We start from the raw sequence: 22,796 nt of genomic DNA, 5'->3' as shown, positions 1-22,796 counted from the left end.
GCTGCAACTGCCACTCTGGAGCAGATCTTCTGCTCTGTCACCCAGGTCAAACCTCAGAGAGGTTTCCACAGATTTGGCACACTGCCCCTGCAGCTGGCTCAGGCCCTGTACCTAAAGGAGAGCAAGAAACTCTGTTCTTCGGATTTCTGTGGTTTCTAAATTTTTCTGAAGCTGTCAGAGATGGGGCTGAGAGGGGCCTGCAGTGCTCATTTGGACCCCTCACCCCAAGGTAGGAGAAGCTCGATCAAAAGCTTTTCTGGCAGGTGCCAATCTAGCATGGCCTTAAAAGCATTTGACAGCAGGATTGCACAGGGAAGCAGTGCAGCCTATTGCCCTGATTAACTGTGGTTACTGCTATAAAGTTTTGTCTAACGTCTGACTAAGAAGAAAATTATTTCAGCATTGTTCTAGGGAAGAAAAAAAGTCTTCCAAAGCTGAGTGCCTCTGTGAGTGTGAAGGAGAGAGTCCCAAATGCTGAATATAGCAGTCAACTTTCATAGCAAGAATCACTCTGTTAGACCCTCAAACTATGCTGAGGAGTTCTGGCTGAGATAGGCAAATGTGGGGAAAAAACCCACTGATCTTTTGTTTTTCCAGTGCATGCGTTTCCCACTTCACCTAACCTAAAGAGCAACTTCTATGCCAAAAAAGGCGGGAAACTATATGGGAACACTTTGTCTCCCATGGGTATTCTACATAATGTGACCCTCTTAGGTACTGCGCAGAGCCTATTCTCTGTGGTGTGACCTCTTTTAAACTTTTCTTGGCTTGGAAAAGCAGCTTACAGGCTTGGTGTTCACTGGAAAAGCACATATGGGGATACATTTCAGTGAAGGGATTGCAAAAGGAGAGGAGAAGCAAAATCTTGTATCCAGTGTCATATCCTTCAGGAAAATGTGTGAAGGCTCTCTGGAGTCAGGAGTGTCTTTGAGTTGTGTGTTGGAAAGATCTCTGAGAAGAGTACATGTGGTGGGGAAAGAGTGGAATGGGAAGGAATTTGGACTGTGTTGGGCACACTGGAATGATCAGCAGCAGTCAGAGTGGAAAGATGTGGTACACAGCAGGGGACTCCCATAAGCCCTCCAGTCGGGCTCCCAGGTCTGTGCAGACAGCGCTGGCTTGTGCTTTCCCTCAGCCATCCAGGGAAAGCAAATTGCATGAGGTTCTTAAAGGATTTTTTTTTTTTCCATTTCAAATGAGATTTTTTTTTTAATTGTTCTGTTATTTAAAGTGAAAAATATGATTCATCTTGCCAACTCTTGTAATCTTCCCTGCAATTCTGGTGATACTCAGAGCATCCCAGCACCCAGAGTCAAGTGGAGCCCTCCTTAACTAAAACTCAAGCTGTGTTAAACCATGACCCCCCCACAGAGAACCAGTGTATGAGCCAATGTAACCTATGTATTTTAAAAACAGAAAGAAAAAGAAGCATCTTATGTAGGTGTTTATTTGGTTTTTTTAAGTCATGTGATATCTGAGCTACTGTGGTGTATGTTTTTTTTATGGGACCTAAACCATCATCTTTTGGCCACATGGGATTAACGGTAGGACATCAGAAACTAAAGATTTTAAAGAAATAAAAAGTTTTATGACTGCTTGATTGCAGTGTCAACAATACAGCCTTCATCTTGTCTTCCTGGTTATGACTAAACTCCGTTTGAAATTCTGTCTTGAGAATTTCTTGGGACAGAGGTAAGAGAAGACCTCAGATAGATTTTTGCTGCATATACAGAGCAATGAGGAGTTACTGATCCCTTTTGGGAAATGTGGCCATGTTGTACTCTGAGCCTTATTAAGTACCAGAGAAAGCTGGATGAATTGGCTTCCCAAAGAATCCTAATCTCCTGGCTCTTCCCACACCTTTGTCATTGCTGAGCTACATGAGTGCCTGGAAACCAAGAGCAGATATAGCTGTGCAGTACTCCATGAAGGAATTAGGATTAGCTCCATTTTGTGGATGAGTGGTGCGTGCTTCAGTTCCTCGAGGGATTTACCTGGGGTCATGCAAGCTGTCTGTGGACAGGTCTCCTGATTCTCACTTAAAGGTCTTGCCTGCTGCATAACCTTTTCGTGCTTGTGGAAATGTTGTCTCCAGTTTACTGCTTTGCTCTTTCTGTAAGTGCCTGCAAGCTCTGCCAGCTCCTGGCTAGCACAGCACTAGGAAAGTCAAAAACTTCGTCCTTCTGGTTTGCAGTTTGGCTCCCATGCTGAGGAAATCCACCACAAACTCTCTCTAGGTGAATTGTCTTTGGAGAAAATCACCTTTTTTGTTGTTTTTTAGCCATGATTTTTAACAGTAGTGTTCTTTGAAACCAACAAAGAGTCATCCCAGGATGGGATGCAACATAGAAAATACCTGATGGTGAGCAGTAGTGAATCTTGCCTAAATTCATGAGGCCCTGAGAGTGACATAAGCACTACAAAAACGCAAAGAAGGAGGGTGTGACTGTGATTATAAAGTGGTGCTGCTGCAGGTATTTCTGTAAGGTCGTGTGGTTATTTTCTTAATAGTGCTCTGACAGCTGAGCAAATGGAAACCAGTTTCCACCAAACCAGAGGAGTAGGTGTTCCAGCTCCCCTCTCTTTTTCTTTGTCTTTTTAAATTATTTTTCTCTCCAAAACAAGCCATGAACCTTTCTGTGCCTGGTTTGTTCCAAGTGGGGTCCTAACCCTTTTCCTACTGGGAGAATACAGGGTCAGCAAGCGTAAGGCAGCTAATCCTCCTACAAATGTTAGTTTACTCAACTACAGCTGTTCTTGGTTTGGGGGAATCAAATTTGTATCCATTTGTGGCATTGAAGACCCAGAGAGGGTCTTCAGGTTCATAATGGTCTTCAGCTGATCAAAAACTCACTAGGTAGAGTGTACTGTGCTTAATATAATGATTTTTTGAGCCCTGTTGAAAGCACTAGAAGTTTTGTAGTGGAGCTGAAAGAAATGGAGCAATTTTCATGTGTTACAGATACATTTTGTCTTGCTTCCAGCTCAGGGAAATTATTTCCAAGTAACCAGCTCCATGCTTTTTCCTTGTTTGAGGTTTGAGCCGTCTTACATCTCTTGGCCTTCACACACTCCTACAGGAGAGAAAGAAAATATAAGGAAGGTGCCAAGTTAAAGGGAAAGGGCAAGGCAGGGGGTTTGTGTTGTTTTTTCCCCCCTGAAGTTTATATTGTTTTAATTTTCTAGGCAATAAACTTGGCTCCTATTTGGAAGAACTGTATTGAGAAAGAGTTTGTATTAGCACATCATACCAGCTAAACAGAGGCAAGGTGTGTTTTCACACTCTCTGGTGCTTCCTTTCAAAAATACTTTCTTTTCCTGGTACCTCTGTATGTGTGAGATCAGGACATGGCTCACATGACCTGCTGTCAGTGTGCTGGAATCTATGCTCTGTTCAGGCTCCCCTCCTGAGTAATATGTGTAGGTAACTTGAGTTAAAACCATTTGTCACTTAATGTTGGCTTACTCCTAGCCTCTTGAAATACAGTATTGCTGGTTTTTCAGTGCAAAAATCCATATCCAGTAGGAAAAGTACTGCTAGGATCTCTTAAGTTCTTCTTCCTAGTGCTTTTTTTCCGAACATACATCTAAGAGTGACCTTCACTGGTAATTCATTTTCCCTGGGAAGTTTGAGGTTAAATTTAAAATTATTTTACAAGGTGAAATTACATGCACTGCTTCCTTTGTTCCAGATGTGTGCCCTCTAGACCTGAAAGGTGCAGTAGATATTTGATGACTCCTTAAATATTTCTGACAGTGTGAAGAGATATTAGATGAAGAGCACATGCTTTCCTTTTGGCATAAAAGATTTTGTGTAAACAAGTATGCCAAATGGTCACATTCTTAGAATATATTTTTGTTAGGAATTTTCTTCCATGAGGTGAGCTTCAGAAAAATAGATGTATGGGATGGAAAAATTCTTAGTAACTATAACTTACCTGAGTAATTTTAAAAATTATGTTAATGACAAAAATAACTTCTAGTACCAGATCAGTATCTCTCCTTGATATTGACAAATTTCCCACTCAGGATTTTAAAAACAGGAAATATGTTTTCCCAAATAACAAGTTAGTAGCATCCTTTAGTCTTTCAGTGATGTACAGATGTCTGTCTTATAAAGCAAATGCTTGCTTTTTTAAGCTGCTTAATGAAAGTACAAGTTTGAAACCTGACTGTATTTGGAGGGCACCAAAGTCCAAGGTCTCTTTCAGTAGTATTGCAAAGAAACAGAGGCTGTTTGTGTGTACTTTTATTGTTATGACACCCTGTGGACCATGGGTAGCTTTTCCACTGTAGGCAGACCAGTCCCTGGCTACTCTCCAGCTGCCTGCTGGGAAGCTGTCTGCTACCTCGGGTTCTGCCAGGCTCAAGTGCAGGCATGGGCCCTTCAAGGGTCTCTGCAGATCCTTGCTAATTCATCTGTTTTCTGGTGTGTACCATCTTCGATTTCTTCCAGAGAGGCTGGAAGGACCTGGTGGCAGTAGGACTGAGCTGAAGAACTTTCCCATGGCCTGGCAGTTCTAGAGGCCATTAAGGATTATGGAGTGAGAGCATCTCTGCTTCTCAGTGTCTGACTGCAGAAGCCTTGCAGGAGCCCAAACGTCATTTCAAAGGCATGGTGCTTAGCCAGGAAACCTCTGAACAGAATAATCAAGAATAGCTGGAGAGTTTGGAAAATCTTGGCTATCTTTGCTGGTGGCCTAATTCTACCAGTAAGGCTGAAAATCTGTAGGTCGCAGCAAAGCAGGTTAGTGCCTCCTCTGCAAGGAGGCAGGTTTCTGATGAATGGCACAGCTGCTTTGCAGGCGTGTTGGCAGCATGCAGGAGGACGCTGCACTGACTTGGCGGCTGTGAGCACACTGTGTATCCCTAGAAGGATAATTACAGTGGTATTAGTGAGAACCAGGGCACAGGACACCGCTGGCTATTTAAAGAGCAGGTCTATTTTTAACCACCTTTTAACAAAGATGGAGTTTTTATTAGACTGGGCTTTGTAATTAACCAGCCTAGGCTGCATGTTGATGTTTACAGCTTACTTTGCATGTTCCCTGATAGTCAAATGCAGGATTGTAGCCGTATCCTACAGCCGGGGCAGGAAATTGCAATACCAGCATGGCTGGCAGCACAACTGAAAAGTTGCTGGCAAATGATCCTGTGCAGGAGATACGTACGTGTGGCTGTACCTGCAGCACCTGGGCTGTGTTTTTAAGTCAGAAGGAGAATGTGATGCAGAGAATTTGTGGCCTGTGGTGGCTGTAGGATTTAGCATGTTGTTGTGAGCACAGCTCAGCCTAAAAGGGGTTTAGCTGGTAACATTGTCTTTTGTGCTACAGTAAAATGGAGTTAATTATATTCACCAGGGATTAAAATACTGGTCATTAAAATGACCAAGATCATTAATAGGAGATCCTCAATATTTAAGTCCAGGGGGAAATCTGCTCCAAAGCATCTGTTGCTATTTGACATCTTTTAATATTGCTTGCGAGGAATGGCATAGATGAGCTGGGAGGAGGGAAGAGAAAGTGGCAGACGAGCACTGAGGTCGGTGCTAGATCTGTATGAAAATGAAGGAGTGAGAGAAAATGCCAGGCATTGATTGACTCCATTCCTCTGCTGGGCAGATGGCCACCTATGCTGCTCTCGTCACCTTCTCGTTGTGAAGCCCAGGCTGTTGCATTTGATCTTTTTCTACTGAGTTGAAGCAGCCCTGTCTCATCGGTGCCTTTGAAGATCAAAGGATGAGCAGTCATGTTACCGAGCAACTGTGAGTTCACTCTGGAGGAGGCACCTTCCAAAATGGCATAATTTTTATTACTGTGAGCACCAGTATTCAAAAGTTTTTGACATTGTCTTGCCTAGGTTTGGAAGTCATGAGATTACAGATAGTCTCTTTATTTAAATAATTTTTTTATTCATTTAAATGAAGCTTCTGTCTTCTAGCCATATAGTTGAAAGCAGAAAACCTCAAGATGTGCAACAAATAGGATCCAAAGGCCCAGAAGTTGTGTTGTGAATAAAATTAGTTCCGGATACATCACTTCAGCTTCAGAATCCTAGTGTTGCTTTAGTATCATTATTTGGGATCTGCTTGATTTCGGAATTCTGAGTGCAGTCACGGGAACCTGTTTCAATGTCTATGCATTTGGCAACTGTATACTTGTTCCAAAGAGCTTCCAGTCCAGGAGACCGTCAGAGGAGAGGACAGAGACAAAGCCTAGACAGGCTGAAGGATGGCAGCTAGTGATAGCAGAGCAGAGCCAACAGTGCTGTCAGAGAACAGAGTGAACTGGAAGGTGATAGACTCAGTGTGAGATGAGAGCAATCCTGCTCCCTGAAGTGCCCTCTAAAATGAGGGTGGGACTGCCAAGTTTTCAGAAGTGTCCTGTTCACAGCTGTGTCTGCAGTGCTGTGACTTTGAATCGTGGAAGTGGATGCTCTCTCATGTGTCCATGTAACTCAAAACGTATGTAGGCCACCCTGCACCCACTGAACAGTGTGATTTGCACTTAACATCTGCACAGTGTGGACAGACTGATCAGCCACATATACAGCCACAGATACAGCTAAAACTGTCAGTTACCACTCCAGACTGCAGCCCAGGAGACACCTGTCCTGCAGGAAATCCAAATCTTTCAGCCAGATCCCCTATATTTCACCAAAGGATTGGAGGCTGCCTGATTTTCCCTCCCTCCATCCCTCTCTTTGGCTTTTTGATTTTTGAAAACCTTGAAGTAATTAATTTGCCTTCAAAATCATAACAGGAGAGCCCTCTCAGCAATGCTCAGTTTTATACTCAGAAGGATCCCAGGAAACGCAGAGATTTTGACAGCTGTGTGATGTGGAGAGAGCCTGTCTTTCTCCAGACTGCAGTAGTAGGCTGGAAAGATCCACATTGGAATGGACCAGTGGTGGCAACACATCACTTGGCACAAGGTTTGTTGGTCTTGCAGCTTCTGTTTGCCAAGAACCTGAAGCTCTTCCAAAGTTGACATCAGTGATGAGTCTCCCCATCTAGAAGAGTTGGGAGTAGAAGTAATTTCTGTGTGTCTGTAAGGTGCACTTGGCCATATGCTCACGCTGCAGTGCAAGGCCACGCAGGGCTCAGGGCAGGGTTTGTTGACGGCCTCCTTCAAAGTGTACAGTGGAGAGTGTGGGCAGTACATTTTCAGGTAAAACCCTTGCTTTATGCTTACCTTAAGGCTTGCAGCTTCTGTTACAGATGGGGAGAAGGGTTTGTGTGCCCCAAAACTGGCCATTTTTTCCTAAGTGTTTCAGTTGTTTGGTAAGATGCTCTCTTTCCCAGTGTACCTGGTTTTGGTTTTGTCGCTGAGGTGGCCTTTGGACAAAACACTGCAGTTGAGAAGTACATCAGTACATTGCTGTTTTCTTATGCACTGTGCCACCCCTTATCTGCCTGGTACATGGCTTGTCACCAGGCAGAGGTGCATTGATTTATGTGACTTTGAAAAACTGCATTGCCTTGGGGTTGGGGTGTTTTTAATATTTCTATTATTGTTCTTACCATTGTTAGGTCATAGATCTCGTCATTTGTGGTTTGTTTTTCCTTTGCCCTTGATTTGAGAATTCAGTTGAGTGCATGTTCATCTCTAACTTTTGCAGACAGACCTGACATGGTTAAGATGAGGCTGAAAATGTTGCCCATAGAACTTTTTTGTTCCTTTAAATTCCTATTTATAGTATGTTGTCAGGTCTTTTTATTGCCGGTCTTAAATTTTCATTTCTTTGTTTATTTTAAATGGTAGCTCTTTACATTTAAAAATCTAAATAGATGAATGATTTTTTCAATTAATTTTCATGGCACATTTTATTAGCATTTGGAATACAAATATTCCTACATGCCAGGGTGCCATCGGTAGAAATTGACTGGAAACAGTCAGATGAGCAAGTCTCCTCTTCCAACTGGGAGCAAACGCAGGAAAATAATCATGAGAAGAGACCAGATTTAAAATCCAAAAGCGGGGCTTGTTGTGAGTGATTTCACAGCTCAGGTGGAGAATATTAGCTTTTAGCTGTGTATTTGTGAGTCAGATTTCCTTCTGAAACACGTGTCGGTGGTGCCCTGTGGAGTCGGGCTGAGCGGGTGTGAGTGTGTTTATTGCAGGCTGGCCGGGCGCCGCCGCAGCATCACTGCGTGGCCGGAGGGCTCGCGGCTGTTGCATAACGCGCTGCAGCACAGGCAGCGGGGGCTCAGCCCGCTCCTGCCGCCTCCAGCCCGCAGACAGGTGCTTGCAAAAACCTCTTCCCTCACTGGAGACAAGCGCTCAGTAGAGCAGGGAGCACATACCTCGCAGAAAGGGCTGGGCTGGGGGTCAGGGACAAGAGTAAGGAAAAAACGTCTCGTCGTGTGATGGCTGTTGGAGATAAGCAGCCTCTGACCTGTGAATTGCTTTTAGAAGGAAACCGTATTTTCCCTGCCCTGTGGTTTTTGCATGTGTTTCTCATTACTTTTTTCTCAAAATCTTTCTCATACAGTGAATTATTGATGTGGGGTCACATGCATTTCTCCAGGAATTGTTTTTTTTAACCAGTGATCCCTCCTGAATTTTTTAGGCAATCTGTTAGGCTCTGAAATCCAAACAAAGTTGGTGGTTTCCAATTTCAGGGTTAAATTAGATTCAACTTTGAAAAGGCTTAGAGGGAAGAGGAGACATATGATAATGTCCTTCTCCATGTTAGGATTTTCCTTCTTCTGGTTCTTTTGGTGCTTCTTTTGTTTTGGTTCTATTTTTTTTTAAATCTCCCAGAGATCAAGTGTCTGATTTAGCCTCAGTGGAACTTGAGCATATTCCTAATGTTGAGCACATGCTTAAATCCACTGTTGAATTCAAGCCCTATAGACCTGGAGGCATAGTACAAAAATATCTGGGAAATGCTTTTCTCTTCCCTCAGATGCTCCCTTCTTTCAACATACAAAATTAAGAATTCAGCATTTTGAACTGCCGCTGGAGGCGAGTTGGTCATTTCCTGCTGGGAGGGAGGCTTGATCTTTTAAAGATGGGAAGAGAGTGTGTGTGTGTGTGTGTGTGTGTCTGTGCATGTGTGTGTTTTGCAGATGTTCAGGCCTTGATTCAGCAAAGTCTCTCAGCAGTGTCTGATGAGGGGATAGTGCTGAGTCTGGTAAACCTGCTGCTCCAGAGCTGAATGTGCGCGTGTGTTTGCCTGACTCCTCAGCAGAGAAAGTTTCTTTTCTCAGTTTCCATTGCTTCTGCCCATGGTGGAAGTTGGCAAGAACCCCACACAAATCCCAAACCACTTCTAGCAAAGAAGCTGCTGTCTCTCTGGCAATGTTAACATTCAGGGATGGCTCGTGTCTGCAGCCATTTCTACAGCATTGACCAGAGGAGGATGGAGCAGGTGGTGGGGGTCACCTGCTTGTCAGGGGGTGCTCAGGGGCTTGGCTGAGCCCACCAGGGCCCAGGAGGGGAAACTGCCAGTGGCCTTACAGCCCTGGGCTTGCCTTTGCAGGGACCCCCTCGGGCATTTGGAGGTGGGTAGGTTTCGAGCCCCTGTGTAGCCACTTTGTGACCAGCAGAGACAAGGCTTAGAGCTGCCGGCACAGGTCCCTCATCTCTCTGGGGACTTTCCAGGCAGGGAGGAAGCTGGTGGCTTTGTGCCCAGCTTGCTGTGGTGCAGAGTGTTGTGCTAGGTTGATTCCTACTCAGACTCCTCAAAAATATACTCAGAGGTGTGGGGGAAGGAAACAGGGACTCTTTTTTGTACCCACGCCTTTTTCTGCAGTGCAGTTTTGATTCAGGCAAAAGAGAGCCCAGTTCCTGCAGTGGGATTTGCATGTGTGTTGTACACTGAGACAGCTGAAGCTATGAGCAAAAAGCACGCATAAATAAAGGCTTCCTCCCTGTGCTTTATATAATCAGAGTGGGTGATGTCATTGGGAGCTGGAGAGGAGAGCAGGCTGTGAAATTACAGCCCTCTGCAGCCAGGCAGAGCCGAGTGCAAGGGGGGGCTGCGCAGAGCAAGAGCCAGGCTCCCCTCTGATAGAGGCTCAGGACAGAGGACCTTGGAGGGGAGCTGGGGGTAGAAGTAGATAATCCAAATACAGTCAGATAATCCAAGTACAGTCAGAAGCTCTTGCACAGGCACAAAGGGAAAGCAGTGGGCAGCAGTGGGTCTGCCATTTCAAGGGCCTGCACTCCCTTCCTCCACATGCAGCCATCTACAGCTTGTTGTGGATCAGCTGGCAGGGCTGTGGGGCTGCTGGGCTTTTTCATCTTCTTCTGCTTCAGTCTCCTGGCCCATTGCAGCTCCTGGCAGAGAAGAGAGGGCATCCTTGCCCTGCTTGCCTTCCACATCCCAGAGGAACCTGCTTCTAGTCTCGTGGCCCCAGGGGAGACACAGGGGAGGAAGCAGAAGCAGCAGAGGGGCTCTGTCCTAGCCAGAGTGGCCAGGTGAAACAAGATAAAAGGTGATACTCAGCTCTTTGGGACAGGGCTTGTGTTTGGCTCTGGGTTTCTGAAACCTCTCAGGTGTTTTGCTCTTTTTTTGGCCATCCCGATGCCCCCAACATGGGAATCTCAAACAGGAGTTTTCCCTCTCATCAAGCTGAGCAGGAAGAGGGGAGCAGGCTGATCCCTTGGGAAGGTAGAGAGCCCCCTTCTTTCAAGTCCTTCACAGATTTCTTCTTCAGCACATCAAACACCTAAGCATCCTGCTTAGGATGTTGCTGTGAGAGCCTGATTTTCTCCCACTTAGGCAGGAGGAGGGGCTCCAGCTTCTCCCATCTCTCCTGCAGCTAGTATGCAAAAGCTTTGGCCTCTGCTGAAACTGGAATTCTCCTTCTGTCATCCTCTGTCTTCCTCAGGATCAAGGCAGCGAGAGGCAGCAGCCCTTTGCACCAAGCCCGCCTTGTTTCTCTGTTATATAACAATATGGGCTTTTAGACTTGTTTTTCCAGATATTGGCAGATGCGTCAAATATTGGCATAATCCAGTGGTTTACATGGAAAGCCGTCTGGCTCTGTCTGGAGGCTGCACAATGCTGGTATTTTCATTGAATACAAGAGCCTGCAGCATTGTCAAAGCCACATTGCAACAGAGTCCAGGTAAACAAGGAGAAAAGACACTCGCGTCATGGCCTGACCTGTGGAATTACAGCTGCCCAGGGGCAGCTCCAGGACTTGATAAGAAAGATTAATGGCTTTGAAATTGCTTTCTCTCTGAAATGGTCTTTTAGCTAAGTCTTCTGTGATGCTTTTCAAAGAATCACAGAATCATTTAGGTTGGAAAAGACTTTCAAGACCAACGAGTTCAACCTTTGACCGATCACCACTTTGTCAGCTAGACCATAGCCCTCCATGCCACATCCAGTCCTGTGAGCAATGACTCCATCTCCTCCCAGGGTTCTGGAGTTCTATTTCTGATACACCCATCAGTGTGTCACACCTGCAGTGTGTGCTCTGTGGTTTAAGAACCCATCATGGTCCACTGGGGCTGTTGGAAGTTAAGAGAGGTCAAGGACTGTGATCGAGTTAGATTTTAAAAATTAAAAGGTAAGGAAGGTATTGAATGCTGCAGAGGGGAAACATCTGGGGAAGTTGTTCAGTTTGAATCTCTCTGAAGGAAAGCAACATGCTCACATGCCAGGACAGTTTGCGGGCTTGGTTGCTCCTTCGTATCCCAGTGTGGCTCAGCTTGGAGTGCAAAGTAGGGGAAAATCCAGCGACAGCACCGAAGTGATGGCTTTGGTCAAACCTCTTCCAAACCTGCCTTGGCTCAGCCAACACAACCTGCCCCTGCAGTGTGCTTGCAGCTCGAGCCCTGCTATGTGCCAGTGTGAGCTTATCAGCTCATACTGCACTCGTGTCCAGGGCAGGTGGCCCCTCCTGATGCCTGGTGTGCTGGCACAGGCCATCACCCCCGCTGCAGGCCACAGTCTTTGGCCAGTGGCCAGGAGAGCCACAGGCAGGAGTGGCTTCTCTGAGAATGGTCTGCATGAGCCTGGGACAAGCAGTAACCTTCACTCTACTTGGTCCAGGGGCACAACAGGAAGGTTTTCAAGTGTCCAGGGATTTATTACATGACTGGACCTTTGCCTGTAGCTTTCAGATGCTTAACAGGGTTGATCTTGTTCAGTCTGCACATAACCCAGCTTTTGACGTGTCAGATCAGTGCCACCCTTTTAATCGCTGTCTCAGCAATCCAGCCAGTGCTTGCTCCTGTCCAAAGCTGATCACTGGTTCCAGGAATTGCAGTTCCTGATGCAACACCCTCCCAGTTCCTGGTAAAACACAGTGCTGAGAATCAGCCCAAAGCTCAGGCTGCAGGTGTATTGTCCATTTCTCTCTGCATTCAGGAGTGGACTGTGGTACCTTTGCCACTGGTTAGATGTTGATAGCCCAAACTTTTTTCCTGTTACACATATAATTCTGTTTTCACAGTGGACTGGGAGCTGCCTCCAGGTCTTTGGTACCTGCCCATGGCAGATGCTATGCAGCAGTCTGCTGTTAGGTGGAGCCCCCAGATCTGAGCTCTGCTCAAGCTGTGTTTTTAACTTGGGCTGATCCGTAGGTGAAGTGCGTGGCTGGAGACTGTACTTGTGCTGTGAGGAGACACGTGCTGCTCTGTGCTGCAGCTTGATGGCTGTGCTCTGACAGCTCTGACTCGGTGACTTGCCAGTGTGGCCTTTCAGGAAGTCTGTGGCATATCCAAAAATGGGTTTCAAACCCCAGAATGTCTTTGGCCACAAGATCCTGCTCCTCTTCATTTCTGTGCAAGAAGTCAGTGTCCAGTCTCCCAAGGGATGACATGAACTGTAGTGCCAGTGTGAACCAGCAGTACTTTTTCATTGTTTGCCCTATGGGTCATCGTGGGACACAGGGCAAACACCTGTAGTGGGTACACACTCCTGACCAAGCTCTGTGTTGGAAATTGGCTTCCAGGTAGAAAAAAATCCCCACATGTCAGCCATATGGGTTTAATGACAGTGGGGCTTGCCCTAGAGCAAGCTGAGAAGTAAAAGATGAGATTGATGTGATTACTGTTCTTTCAGTTTGATTTTTGGATTATGATTTCCCTTTCCCCACTCCTCTATTTGTTCATGTTTAATGGAAAACATGTTTTCTTCAAGGCCCTTGCTGGTCATATGCAGCCCTGTGACTGTTATTGAGACAGAATGATGGACCCTTCGTAAAGAGATTTATGGGAGAAACTGTGAGGAGCTCACAGCTACAGCACGGCCAGTGAACACTCCCCTGTGCTGACAGTTCATCAGCAAAACCCCTGACCCTTCCACCCTTAATCATCCTTGCTTGTCACTGACATAATTGCCTGATTACAGACTCCTCTCCCCCACCCCTTTCAAACTGGGTGCAATAGTGCATTTGAAAAACAAATGAAAATGAACTGTCCATGCTCTTTTTTTTCTTTCTTTTTTTTTTTTTTTCTTCCCCTGCATTGAGGTAGATCAGGCTAAGATTCAGTTTCTTTGTGCATGAGCAGGGGCTGGGATAGGCTTTCAGGACTCTTTTGCACTGGCATTTCTTGCATGTGAATGGTAAAGCTGATGTCATTGTGTTATTGATTGGGATGACAACTTTGGACATAAATCATTAATGTCTGGGAAAGAGAGAGGGAGGGGATAAAGGCAACCCACACTCGATAGTTTTCCATAAATCTGCTGTTCCTCTCTGCATACATGATCCAGAGGAGGAGACAGTGGGAACAGTTTTCCTCTGCAACCTGAGGATGATATGCTTTGCCGCTGCTGCCTAAACCATCTACCCCAGAACATGTTGTCATATTCTGCAGAAAGTGGTTCATATCACCAGCAATGCTGTTGTGCTGGAGCCTGTCTTTGTAGATGTAAGCCAAGGTCAGAAGTCTGCCCGGGGGAAGGTCTTGGGTTCTCTCATTCCCACAGACCTTGCACCTCTAGCAGCATTTCAGACCTGGGCCTAGAAAGGAATAAGAGTGCAGTTCTTGGGAACTACCATCCCTCTCGCTCCTTTAATTGCCAGCAGGGATTGTTACAGTGTTTTGAACTGACCATTTTTCTCATTGATGATCTTAATTTCACGCAAAAAGAAGGTGTTCAGGTCAGTTCATAGCAAATGTCCCTGAGCCAGCAATGAACAAGCGTGCAGGGGGTAGCAGTAATTCAAAACTGCTTTCACAAAAGTTCTTCTCAGCAAAACAGGCAGCAAATAGCTCAGAGAGAGTGGAAACCCATGAGATGCTTGTACCATTTTCCTGTGTGCCTTTGCCCCGCCACAAAGTTCATCCAGATGAGTCAGATTATCAGTTCAGACAGCAACAAAATAAACAGTGTCTGTCAGAGGTTAGCAATAATGCAAGTATTGGTGAACAGCTGATATTTGAAGTGTAAATAGTTTAGTGGCAGTCTCTACTGGTACCTGAGGGGAATCTTGTGGTGCGTGGAAACAGGGAAACCTGAAAACTGCCTTGTAGGGGGGCAGTAGTGAAAGAAATGACATTCCCTTGCAGAAAGCATGGCTCTGATCCTGCTGTTCTCCCCTTGCAGCCGAGCTCACCTCCGCCTGTGTCTAGAACGCTTAAAAGTTCTGATACCACTCGGACCAGACTGCACCCGGCACACCACGCTTGGGCTGCTTAACAAAGCCAAAGCACATATCAAGGTAAGAGCTGCTTTTCCCTGCTGCTTTCTCCGTGGGCTCTTAGAAGTGCAGTGCAATTGCTCATCCTTGCTGCCTAGGGCTAGCTCTGTTGAAGGAAAGGTGACACTGTTAATAAATAAATAAATAAATAGAGAGAGCAAGCAAGCCTTGCCCCCTTGGTTAACCATTTATCATTGCTACAAGCCACGTTGTTGGAAGAGTCCATAATGCACTCCTTAACTACAAAAATGATGATTGAAGAGCAAGGATTTTGTTCTTTACTGTGATCGTTTGTTGACAGCTGCATCTCTTTAAAGAAAAACATACCTATTGTTGAATGACTGCATTTTGATGGGAAATGCAGCTTTTTTTCTGGTGTGCTAGTGAGTTTCCACTGCCGAAGCATTAGCACAAACCACAAGAGTGTGAGACAGGTTTGGCTTGCTGGAGTTCCATGTGTGAACCTTCCAGGTAGCCCAGAGCTCTTCTAGCTGCACTTTTGGCGAAGTGAGAAGTGAAAAGAAAATGCAGCATTGTCAGTATCTGGGAGAGGCCAAAATACTTTGTTGCAGATCGGGATATAGAGAGGGAAGATGGGTGATGAGGGAGGAAAAGTGCTGCCAAAGGGACAGAGTTAGCCTGAAATGACTCGTCCTTATGCAATGTGCTTGTCGTAGTAAACAAAGAACAGTGCCCTGGTAGATTTCCCAGCTGTGATCAAAGAAATCTGTAGTAGGTTATGTAAATCACTCATTGAATAGAAAACTGTTTCTGAGAAGTCCTTCTAAACCATGCAGTAAGGAACACAGAACTCCCAGGGCACGTTTTTATGTTGGAGCAGCTCATAACAAACCCTGGAGTGGTTTGGTTCGGGGGATTGAGGCCCCTGCGTGGGCAGAGGTGGTAATGCAGGTGTCCGATCCTGGATGGAATGACCCACAAACTGCTGCAATTCACAGCGTTTCCCCTGGAGAGGCTCAGTCCTCAGAGACTCTTTGTACTAATGGGTATGATTTATCAGAATCTGAGAAGTGGAAATATGTGGGGAGATGGCATTGTGCTTGGAGACTGCAAGGCAGCTTGGTTCAGGGCACTGGCAGCTTGAATCCTTCTGGGACTGGGAAGGTCTAAGCAAAGCAGGTGGGAGGGCAGTGGAGGTGGGAGGGAAGGAGAAAAGGATGAAACTAATTATTGAGTTATATTTGATCATGTCAGAAACTTGAAGAGGCTGAGAGGAGAAGCCAACACCAGCTTGAGAACCTGGAACGAGAACAAAGATTCCTAAAGAGAAGACTGGAACAGCTACAGGGTCCTCAGGAGATAGAGCGAATACGAATGGACAGCATTGGATCTACCATTTCCTCGGATCACTCGGACTCGGAGCGAGGTGGGTGTTGCTGAACCAGCATGGAGTTGCCAGGACTCTGAAGTGAGAACATGACATTCATCCGTTTCTTATATCTCAGTTTCTCCTTCTCATGGCCTTTTGATGTTTAGGTTGCTGATTCACCTCACACACAAGCACATACACACACATACATATGGAGAGTTTAGTATTTTGCATGAGTTCTAAGTCTGGAAGAATTGTTGTTGCTGTCAACTTGAGCTGATTTCTGTGGCATTGAAAGTGATGGTAAAGCTGAGATACCCATTGTGCTTTTTGATCTACTGAATCTCTTAGCAACACAAAAAGAAAAATGTAAGAAGATACTAATGAGACTGGAATGGATCCTTCACATACCTACCCTCCTACTCCCCCTACCTTTTTGCCCCCAAACTTCCCATTAGAGTTCCTCTCCTAAGTCAAAACCAGCTAGAGATATCTGAATGGCTAACTGAATTAAGATAACTTCCTTTTTAAAAATATCCCTGCAGTGGAGAGAACATTAGGCACAATAGATGGTTTGATATTTACTGACAGACCAGAAGATGCTGCATAGTTTGGGTGTGAGTCTGTAGTTTAAAGCAAAAATCCTTTGGAAAATTCCTGAACAATATGGGAACCAAGATACCTGGTTAATTAGATCTTTGCTTTTTAAGTCTTTCTTAAAAACAAGATGTCTGTTCCAAAATCCACTGACTATGTGTGAGAGTAACCCAGATTCCCATGGTAATGCATTGTAATTATATGTGGTCCTGGCTTTAGCAATATAGTGTCAAGCAAGTAGCATGTATTGGGGTAACTTCATGCTCCATTTTCTTTCTTGCACTCAATTTTATCTGTTTCTTCTTTTTTTCTAACACTGGGGTATTAGAGGTCCAAAGACAGAGGTAGTGGGACAAGCGCAGTGTGTGGGGTGGCTCACCTATGCTGATGGTGTGGCTGGCATGTAGAGGAATCAAACCCCTTTGCCAAATCCCTGCAAAAAACTCCAAGCTGGTATCTGTTCTTTTTATAAATCCTGACCACAGCCCATCCCGTTCAGGGGGAACACTGAAAGTCTTCCTGCCAGATGGCTGCCTCATTTCCTGTGTTGGGGGAGTCCCAGGAGCTCACTGGCATGAAGGGGGTAGTTGGGTGTGTGGTGCTAACCTGTGTACATTTCTCTCGTTTTCCTTTCTAGAAGAGATTGAAGTGGACGTTGAAAGCACAGAGTTCTCCCATGGAGAAGTGGACAATATCAGCACAACCAGCATCAGTGACATTGATGATCACAGCAGCTTGCAGAGTATTGGGAGTGACGAGGGTTACTCCAGCGCCAGTGTCAAGCTCTCATTTGCTTCCTAGAACCAAGTGAGACAACAGTGCAGGGTGAACGATTTCACTGGGGTGATCAAACTGGGTCCTAGATGCCAGTATCCTCTTTCAGAATTGACATATTGACAGCTAGGCCTGGAGAGACCTGTATATAAAGCTTTTTGGGTAAAAGGAAGCCTCCCCAGAAACCCATATTTGTTCATTTGGTCATGTTACCAATCCCAATTTCTGCTGGCAAGAAGTTAGACCAAGCACTAGTCCCTTTGAAGTCAATGAAATCCGTTTGTTTCTGTGGGACCTGGATCTAGACCTTAGTGATGAAACATTTTGTTTTGAATTTATTTGAAATTGTTTGAAAGAGGATACTAGAGACTCATCCCTCTCTTTCTGTCATGAGATCTGAGAAATGTCAAAATTTCTTACACTGCTTTCAGGTTGAACAACCTAATTTAGGCCCTTCTGAAGAGCTTTTGTGGTCCTAAAAGGACTGTATCCTACAATTTATCACAATCTAATGCTGTCATAATGTACTAGGAAATCTAAGAAGGCTTACGTAGCCTAGGAATAACAGTGACCATAATGATTAAGGTCTCATTCTGTGCCCAGAGGGAGAGGGGCAGTGAAGAGAGATGTTCAGGGGAGAACACCATTCAACTCAGCTTTCTGTTGGACATCATTTAAACAGTGAGTACCTCTGAAGCGTGGCTAAAGCGAGGTACACACCTGTAATCTACCAGCACAGGGTGGGCTGTCACGCCTGGGGCTGTGCCAGCGCCAGCAGGTCCCCGGTAGATGTGTGCGCCTCGCAGGCACACGGCCAGCTGAGGGCAGAACGAAACCAGCACTCGAGAGGTGACACACCAGACAGTCATGCCCAGATACTGAGCCACTATGACCTTTTTATTTGAAGCGATTTTTTGATAAACATTTGTAAATGTGTTGGGAGGGAAAACACCCCAAGTCTGTTGCGTCTTTTTAGAGCTTGTCCATATGAAACCTTAGATGTCTTTTATATGAATTTATGCCATGAAAAGATCTCTGTTTTGATGAAGCACTTGACCCAATGAAATGCAAAGATGCTTTTTTTGCCATGCACACAATGGATGAAGGCTGTGCTAGCTGGAAGAGGCCAGATTTGGTGGGGGTTTCTTCAGTTTTCTTTTTAGAATCATTCCCTTTGCTGACTTTTGAAGTTCCAGTCCAGTAGTTAACCTAGTTAAGCTCAGCACGTCTCTCATGTTAATGTAACGTTTTGACTGCACGTCCTGTTCCCAAGGGCCTTGCCATCTTATCTGTGCAGGTGCTGTTAAGAGCTGTTATAGCGAATGTTTTCTAATTTTCTCCAAGACAAGCATTCTAACCTGCACTTTGAGGGCTTTGCTTTTTTATTTTTGTCTTTTTAATGGCCAGGATTATTTTGTTTTCCAAGTTTTAAAAACCTTAATAGAGTCTTCACCTATGGCATTGTTTGGAACTTTGTATATCCTTAAGTAATTTAATTACCCCTCATTACTAAGAAAAAAAAGAGGAAAAAAATGCTTTATAAAATTCATAACTTATTGCTGATTTGAATGGGTTGTTAATTTCAGTCCTTTAGATTTTATTTTATTGTTTTAGATAGGGTTGGGTAAAAAGAGGTAAAATAAAGTAAAAAAATAAAGACAACCATATTTAGCAGTGCAGTGGAATTGTGTTTAAATGTTAGCATATGGTCCCCATTAAAGTAGCACTTTAACGCCATTAAACATTTCTGTATCTGAAATGAGTTGTGTTCTTCCATCTTGGTCATTCCTGTCACTTCAGCCAACTGTTGTTCTTCTCGTGCCCTTCGGTCCTGCGGTGACATCCTGAGCAAGTCTCACATAGACTTTTGCACTGTGATAAGTTGCCTGTGTTTAAATACTCTGATGTTTCCCCCACTCTCCAAAATGGGCCACTCCCTGTGAGAGGCACAACACACATGCTTGAGTAGAGAAATAATCTTTCCTTGGATGTAATGAATGATTTCTCTTCAGTTTGGGTTTTTTAAAATTAATTTGCTTACTAAGTTTGCATCTGGTTGCGGTTGTTAAATGTGTTTTCACTTGTGTGCATATAATCCAATGGCTCAGTCCATCTGTTGTTCTTTCTGGGAAGTTACCTGGCAGGAGCAGGAGTCTGCCACACAGTGAATTAGGTTCTAGGTTAACAAATGGAGCCCAAGGGCTTTGAAAGAAGAAATGCTGCTTGGATTTATATTTGGGACCATATAATCTCTGGATGATACAAGGCTTGGAACAGTCTGTAGAGTGGTGAAAAGTAGGAAACTTCAGCTCTAGCAAGGCCTTATTTATTTATTCATTATTATTCTCTTTGGAAGTGTTGACCACTGGCAGTGCTGGTGCTGAGCAGTTGGATACCAGTGGGATTTATTTATTTATGAGCCCTTTTCCATAGCTGTCCCAGCACCTCCTCTTTCCTGTTATTCCTGTTTGTGTTAAATGCCCACTTGGGAAAGCAATACCACAGCCGAGAAACACTGAAGTTCAAAGGATAGAGAATGGCTGTGCTCTCCTAGTTGGTATAAAACAGTGACATGTCTATGGTTGGAATAAATGTGTTTGAAATGTTTGTTTGTAATGCTCTGGGACAGTTTGGTATCTCCTGCCTTTTCTAGTGTTGTGGTCTCAAAGGGATCCTGATCTCAAGTGCAAGTAAATGGGGAAAATGTCACAGGAGATGAACTTCCATCACCCAGCCACCTGCCTGACCGCTCAGCCAGCAGCAGTGGTCCAGCCAGGAGGAGGTCCAGGAAGAAAACAAAACTAAGAGCCTTTCTAATAACTCCAAAGACCTGGGGTTGATTGCTCTGGTGCTGGTGGGTTCTTTGTAGCAGATCCTAGCAGATTTCAGCTAGAGTTTTGATAGTTTCTTACGTGATGGAAACATTTCTCTGGCCTTTCAAAGTTGTGTTGCCCTACTATATTTCTGCCTTGTGGCCTCTGCTTTTTCTCACCTCACACAACTGTCATCCTCCTCAAATCTCCCTTCATTGGTCTGGTCTCACTTGACCAGTGAGAAGTGAAACTGCATTGCAAGTGAAACTCACTGCATTGCAGTGTTCAAGATGACCAATTTTTAGAGAAGTTGCTGTAATTTTACAAGAATAGGGTGACTTTTCCTGTAAAAGCAGAATTGGATGCACGTTCCTGAGGCAGCCTTCCCATGCAATAGGCACACAGGCACACGCACGCGCAGCTGCCTCATAAGCTCATTCTGTCAAGTCCTCCCTCTGTAAATTAGATCCCCGGTGGGTCTCTTTGCTACAGACAAACCCATTAAAAAGACCATCCAGCATTTCCCTTCTTTTGACACAAGTGTATTATGGAATGTCATCTCGTGTCTGCAGACAAGGTGGAGATGACTATCTGGCTGCATTTGTCACGGTTATCCTGTGGCGAGTTGTCACTTGAAGGTCATTTTAATGTCCGTTCCATTAGTGGCGTGTCAGTGACAAAGGTGGTCTCAGATCTGTCTGTCTCAAGAAATCTGTAGGTCAATAGAAAGGGGGTTAACTAGACAGACTTATCATTTTCTGGGGTTTGCAATTGTGTTTTCCTTTTGTCCGTTTGTTTGCTTTTTTGCTACCATCTGTTTGTGGTCTGTGAGCTCCAGCCTCCTGCTTTTCTGCTTTATTTTCTTGTACTCACTGTTCCCTGTGTGTTGTGTTGCCCTTTTGGAATGGATGAAACATTTGGCTTCAGTGGAAGTGAGATCCCTTGGGTGCACTAACTGGAGGTAATTGTTCTGTTTCCTCCCCACACAGATCATAAGCTTTTCTTGTGGCATATTTTCTGACACCGAACATGCATCAGTGGAAAGAGAAATCAGGGTCACTTCCTGGAAAAGAATGGTAAAAGACAGGACTTCGTTCTGGGGTTGGGGAGGTGATAATAATGAAAAACTATATAAAAGCAGAATAAAGTCCTATTTTTTTTCCTGGAGCTTTCTCCCATGGACAGATTGTCCAGTGAGTGAGAAATTCCGTGACTTGATAGTGACTGAAACTCCTCTGCATCAGCAATACAATCTCTGAATTGTCCTGTGGACCCTTGGGGAAGAGAGGAGTGTGTCCTTCTCCCCTCTGTTCCCCAGTCTGCACAAAATACCTAGAAAACACTGATGTGCTGTCACATTTTCTTGAAATGTGCCAACAGATCTGACTGATGGTTGGGAGGATGAACACAGGAGAGTGGTGTCTGCACAATGTTTTCCTTTTACTGTGAGGCAGGTTGTTTAATTGGGAATAATACGCCAGCACTGGCCTCTGCTTCTCTGCTCATTTCCTCCTGCAGAGGACTGATCCCTGGAGTTGTTAGCCAGAGGCAGGAACAGGGAGGCTGTGGGTACTGGTCTTGTGGCTGTGGTACTAAGTATCTATTATAGGGGGCTTCTGTTTGGGGTGCTGCCAGTCAGTGATCCTTCTCTTGGGCCTGGCCCAGGAATATTTTCCGTAACCCCACTCTTCACATAACTGTTGCAAGACAGTGGTTGTTTCCCAAGACCCTCCCACAGCAGAACCCTTTGCTGTGTAGACCAGTTAATAAATCTGGATAATAAATTGTAAAAACCCCCAAACCAATTAAAACACCATCAGCCACATTTCAGGTCAACTCAGAATTTGTAATACAAGGAACTCCTGTGTTTTGGCAATTACCAGCATTGCTGATTTATTTTTATTACATTAATTTCTCAAGCCCCTTTACTAAGGCCATCTACCAAAGCCAGATTACAATGAGCTGGCCCCATCCTGCAGGTGAGGCAAGAGCATAAAAAAACCTGATGTGCTCTAAGGAATGGCTGTGTGGCCAGCACAGCAGTTTTGGTGGGGCTTTTTTGTTCATCTAAGTCGTTCTCAAGATGTTTTCTCTTCATAGATCAGACTACCTCAGGCACAGTGGTCTCATTGTTTCACTTATTCCAAGTAAGATGTTTCAGGAAAAAGCCTATCAAAATTTTCAGCACTTCTTTGCAGTGCTCGACAGAAGAGTTACAGCAAAGTTCATGAGGCAACCCCCATCACAAGAGAGGTGACAGTAAATTACTCAGTGGAAAGCTACAAGTTATGCTGAATTTTTTGAAAGGTTCGGCTAAAACAACTTGGGCTGGATTGTCCCTTGCAGGGGAGGCTCACGCACTCACTGTGTTCTGACAACTCACTCTTTTGCTCTCCAGGACTGGTGAACAGATAAATAGCCCTGGGATGGTCTACTGATTGTATTTATTACATTAAAGGTAAGCAGATGTAGTGCCTGGCAGGTATGGATTGAGCCTTCTTTTCCAAAGACTATTTTCTATTAAAAGAACAGGTGGAGTTCAGAATAGGCTTCTTGAAAACCCCAGTTCTGCCTGCTTGAGCATGTTTCAGTTCTAGCTTCAAGAAGCTCCTTTTGGACAAGTGAAAGGGACACTGTATCACAGCCACCTGTGAAAGACAACAGGTGACCT

At 44.9% G+C, this 22,796-nt stretch overlaps 1 protein-coding gene and 1 long non-coding RNA gene across 3 annotated transcripts in view; one reads left to right on the top strand and one right to left on the bottom strand.

Annotated features, from left to right (window-relative positions):
• MXI1 (MAX interactor 1, dimerization protein) overlaps positions 1–19,071 on the top strand; it is a 55,881-nt gene extending 36,810 nt beyond the window's left edge. For both annotated transcript variants that reach the window (XM_048310581.1, XM_048310582.1), the window contains exons 4-6: positions 14,518–14,632; positions 15,827–15,998; positions 17,176–19,071. In XM_048310581.1, the coding sequence (XP_048166538.1) occupies positions 14,518–14,632; positions 15,827–15,998; positions 17,176–17,339 (451 nt within the window). In that variant the 3' untranslated portion in view covers positions 17,340–19,071. The remainder of the gene's footprint in view (positions 1–14,517; positions 14,633–15,826; positions 15,999–17,175) is intronic.
• LOC125329138 lies at positions 18,282–21,310 on the bottom strand. The gene is made up of 2 exons (XR_007205057.1): positions 20,398–21,310; positions 18,282–20,354 (listed from the first exon to the last, which is right to left on the bottom strand). It is a non-coding gene; the product is annotated as an uncharacterized LOC125329138 (long non-coding RNA).
• Positions 21,311–22,796: the final 1,486 nt, after the last annotated feature.

This window comes from Corvus hawaiiensis, chromosome 8 (assembly GCF_020740725.1).
Source record: "Corvus hawaiiensis isolate bCorHaw1 chromosome 8, bCorHaw1.pri.cur, whole genome shotgun sequence".
Classification (NCBI taxonomy): domain Eukaryota; kingdom Metazoa; phylum Chordata; class Aves; order Passeriformes; family Corvidae; genus Corvus; species Corvus hawaiiensis.
This window is presented reverse-complemented; position numbering and strand designations above follow the sequence as displayed.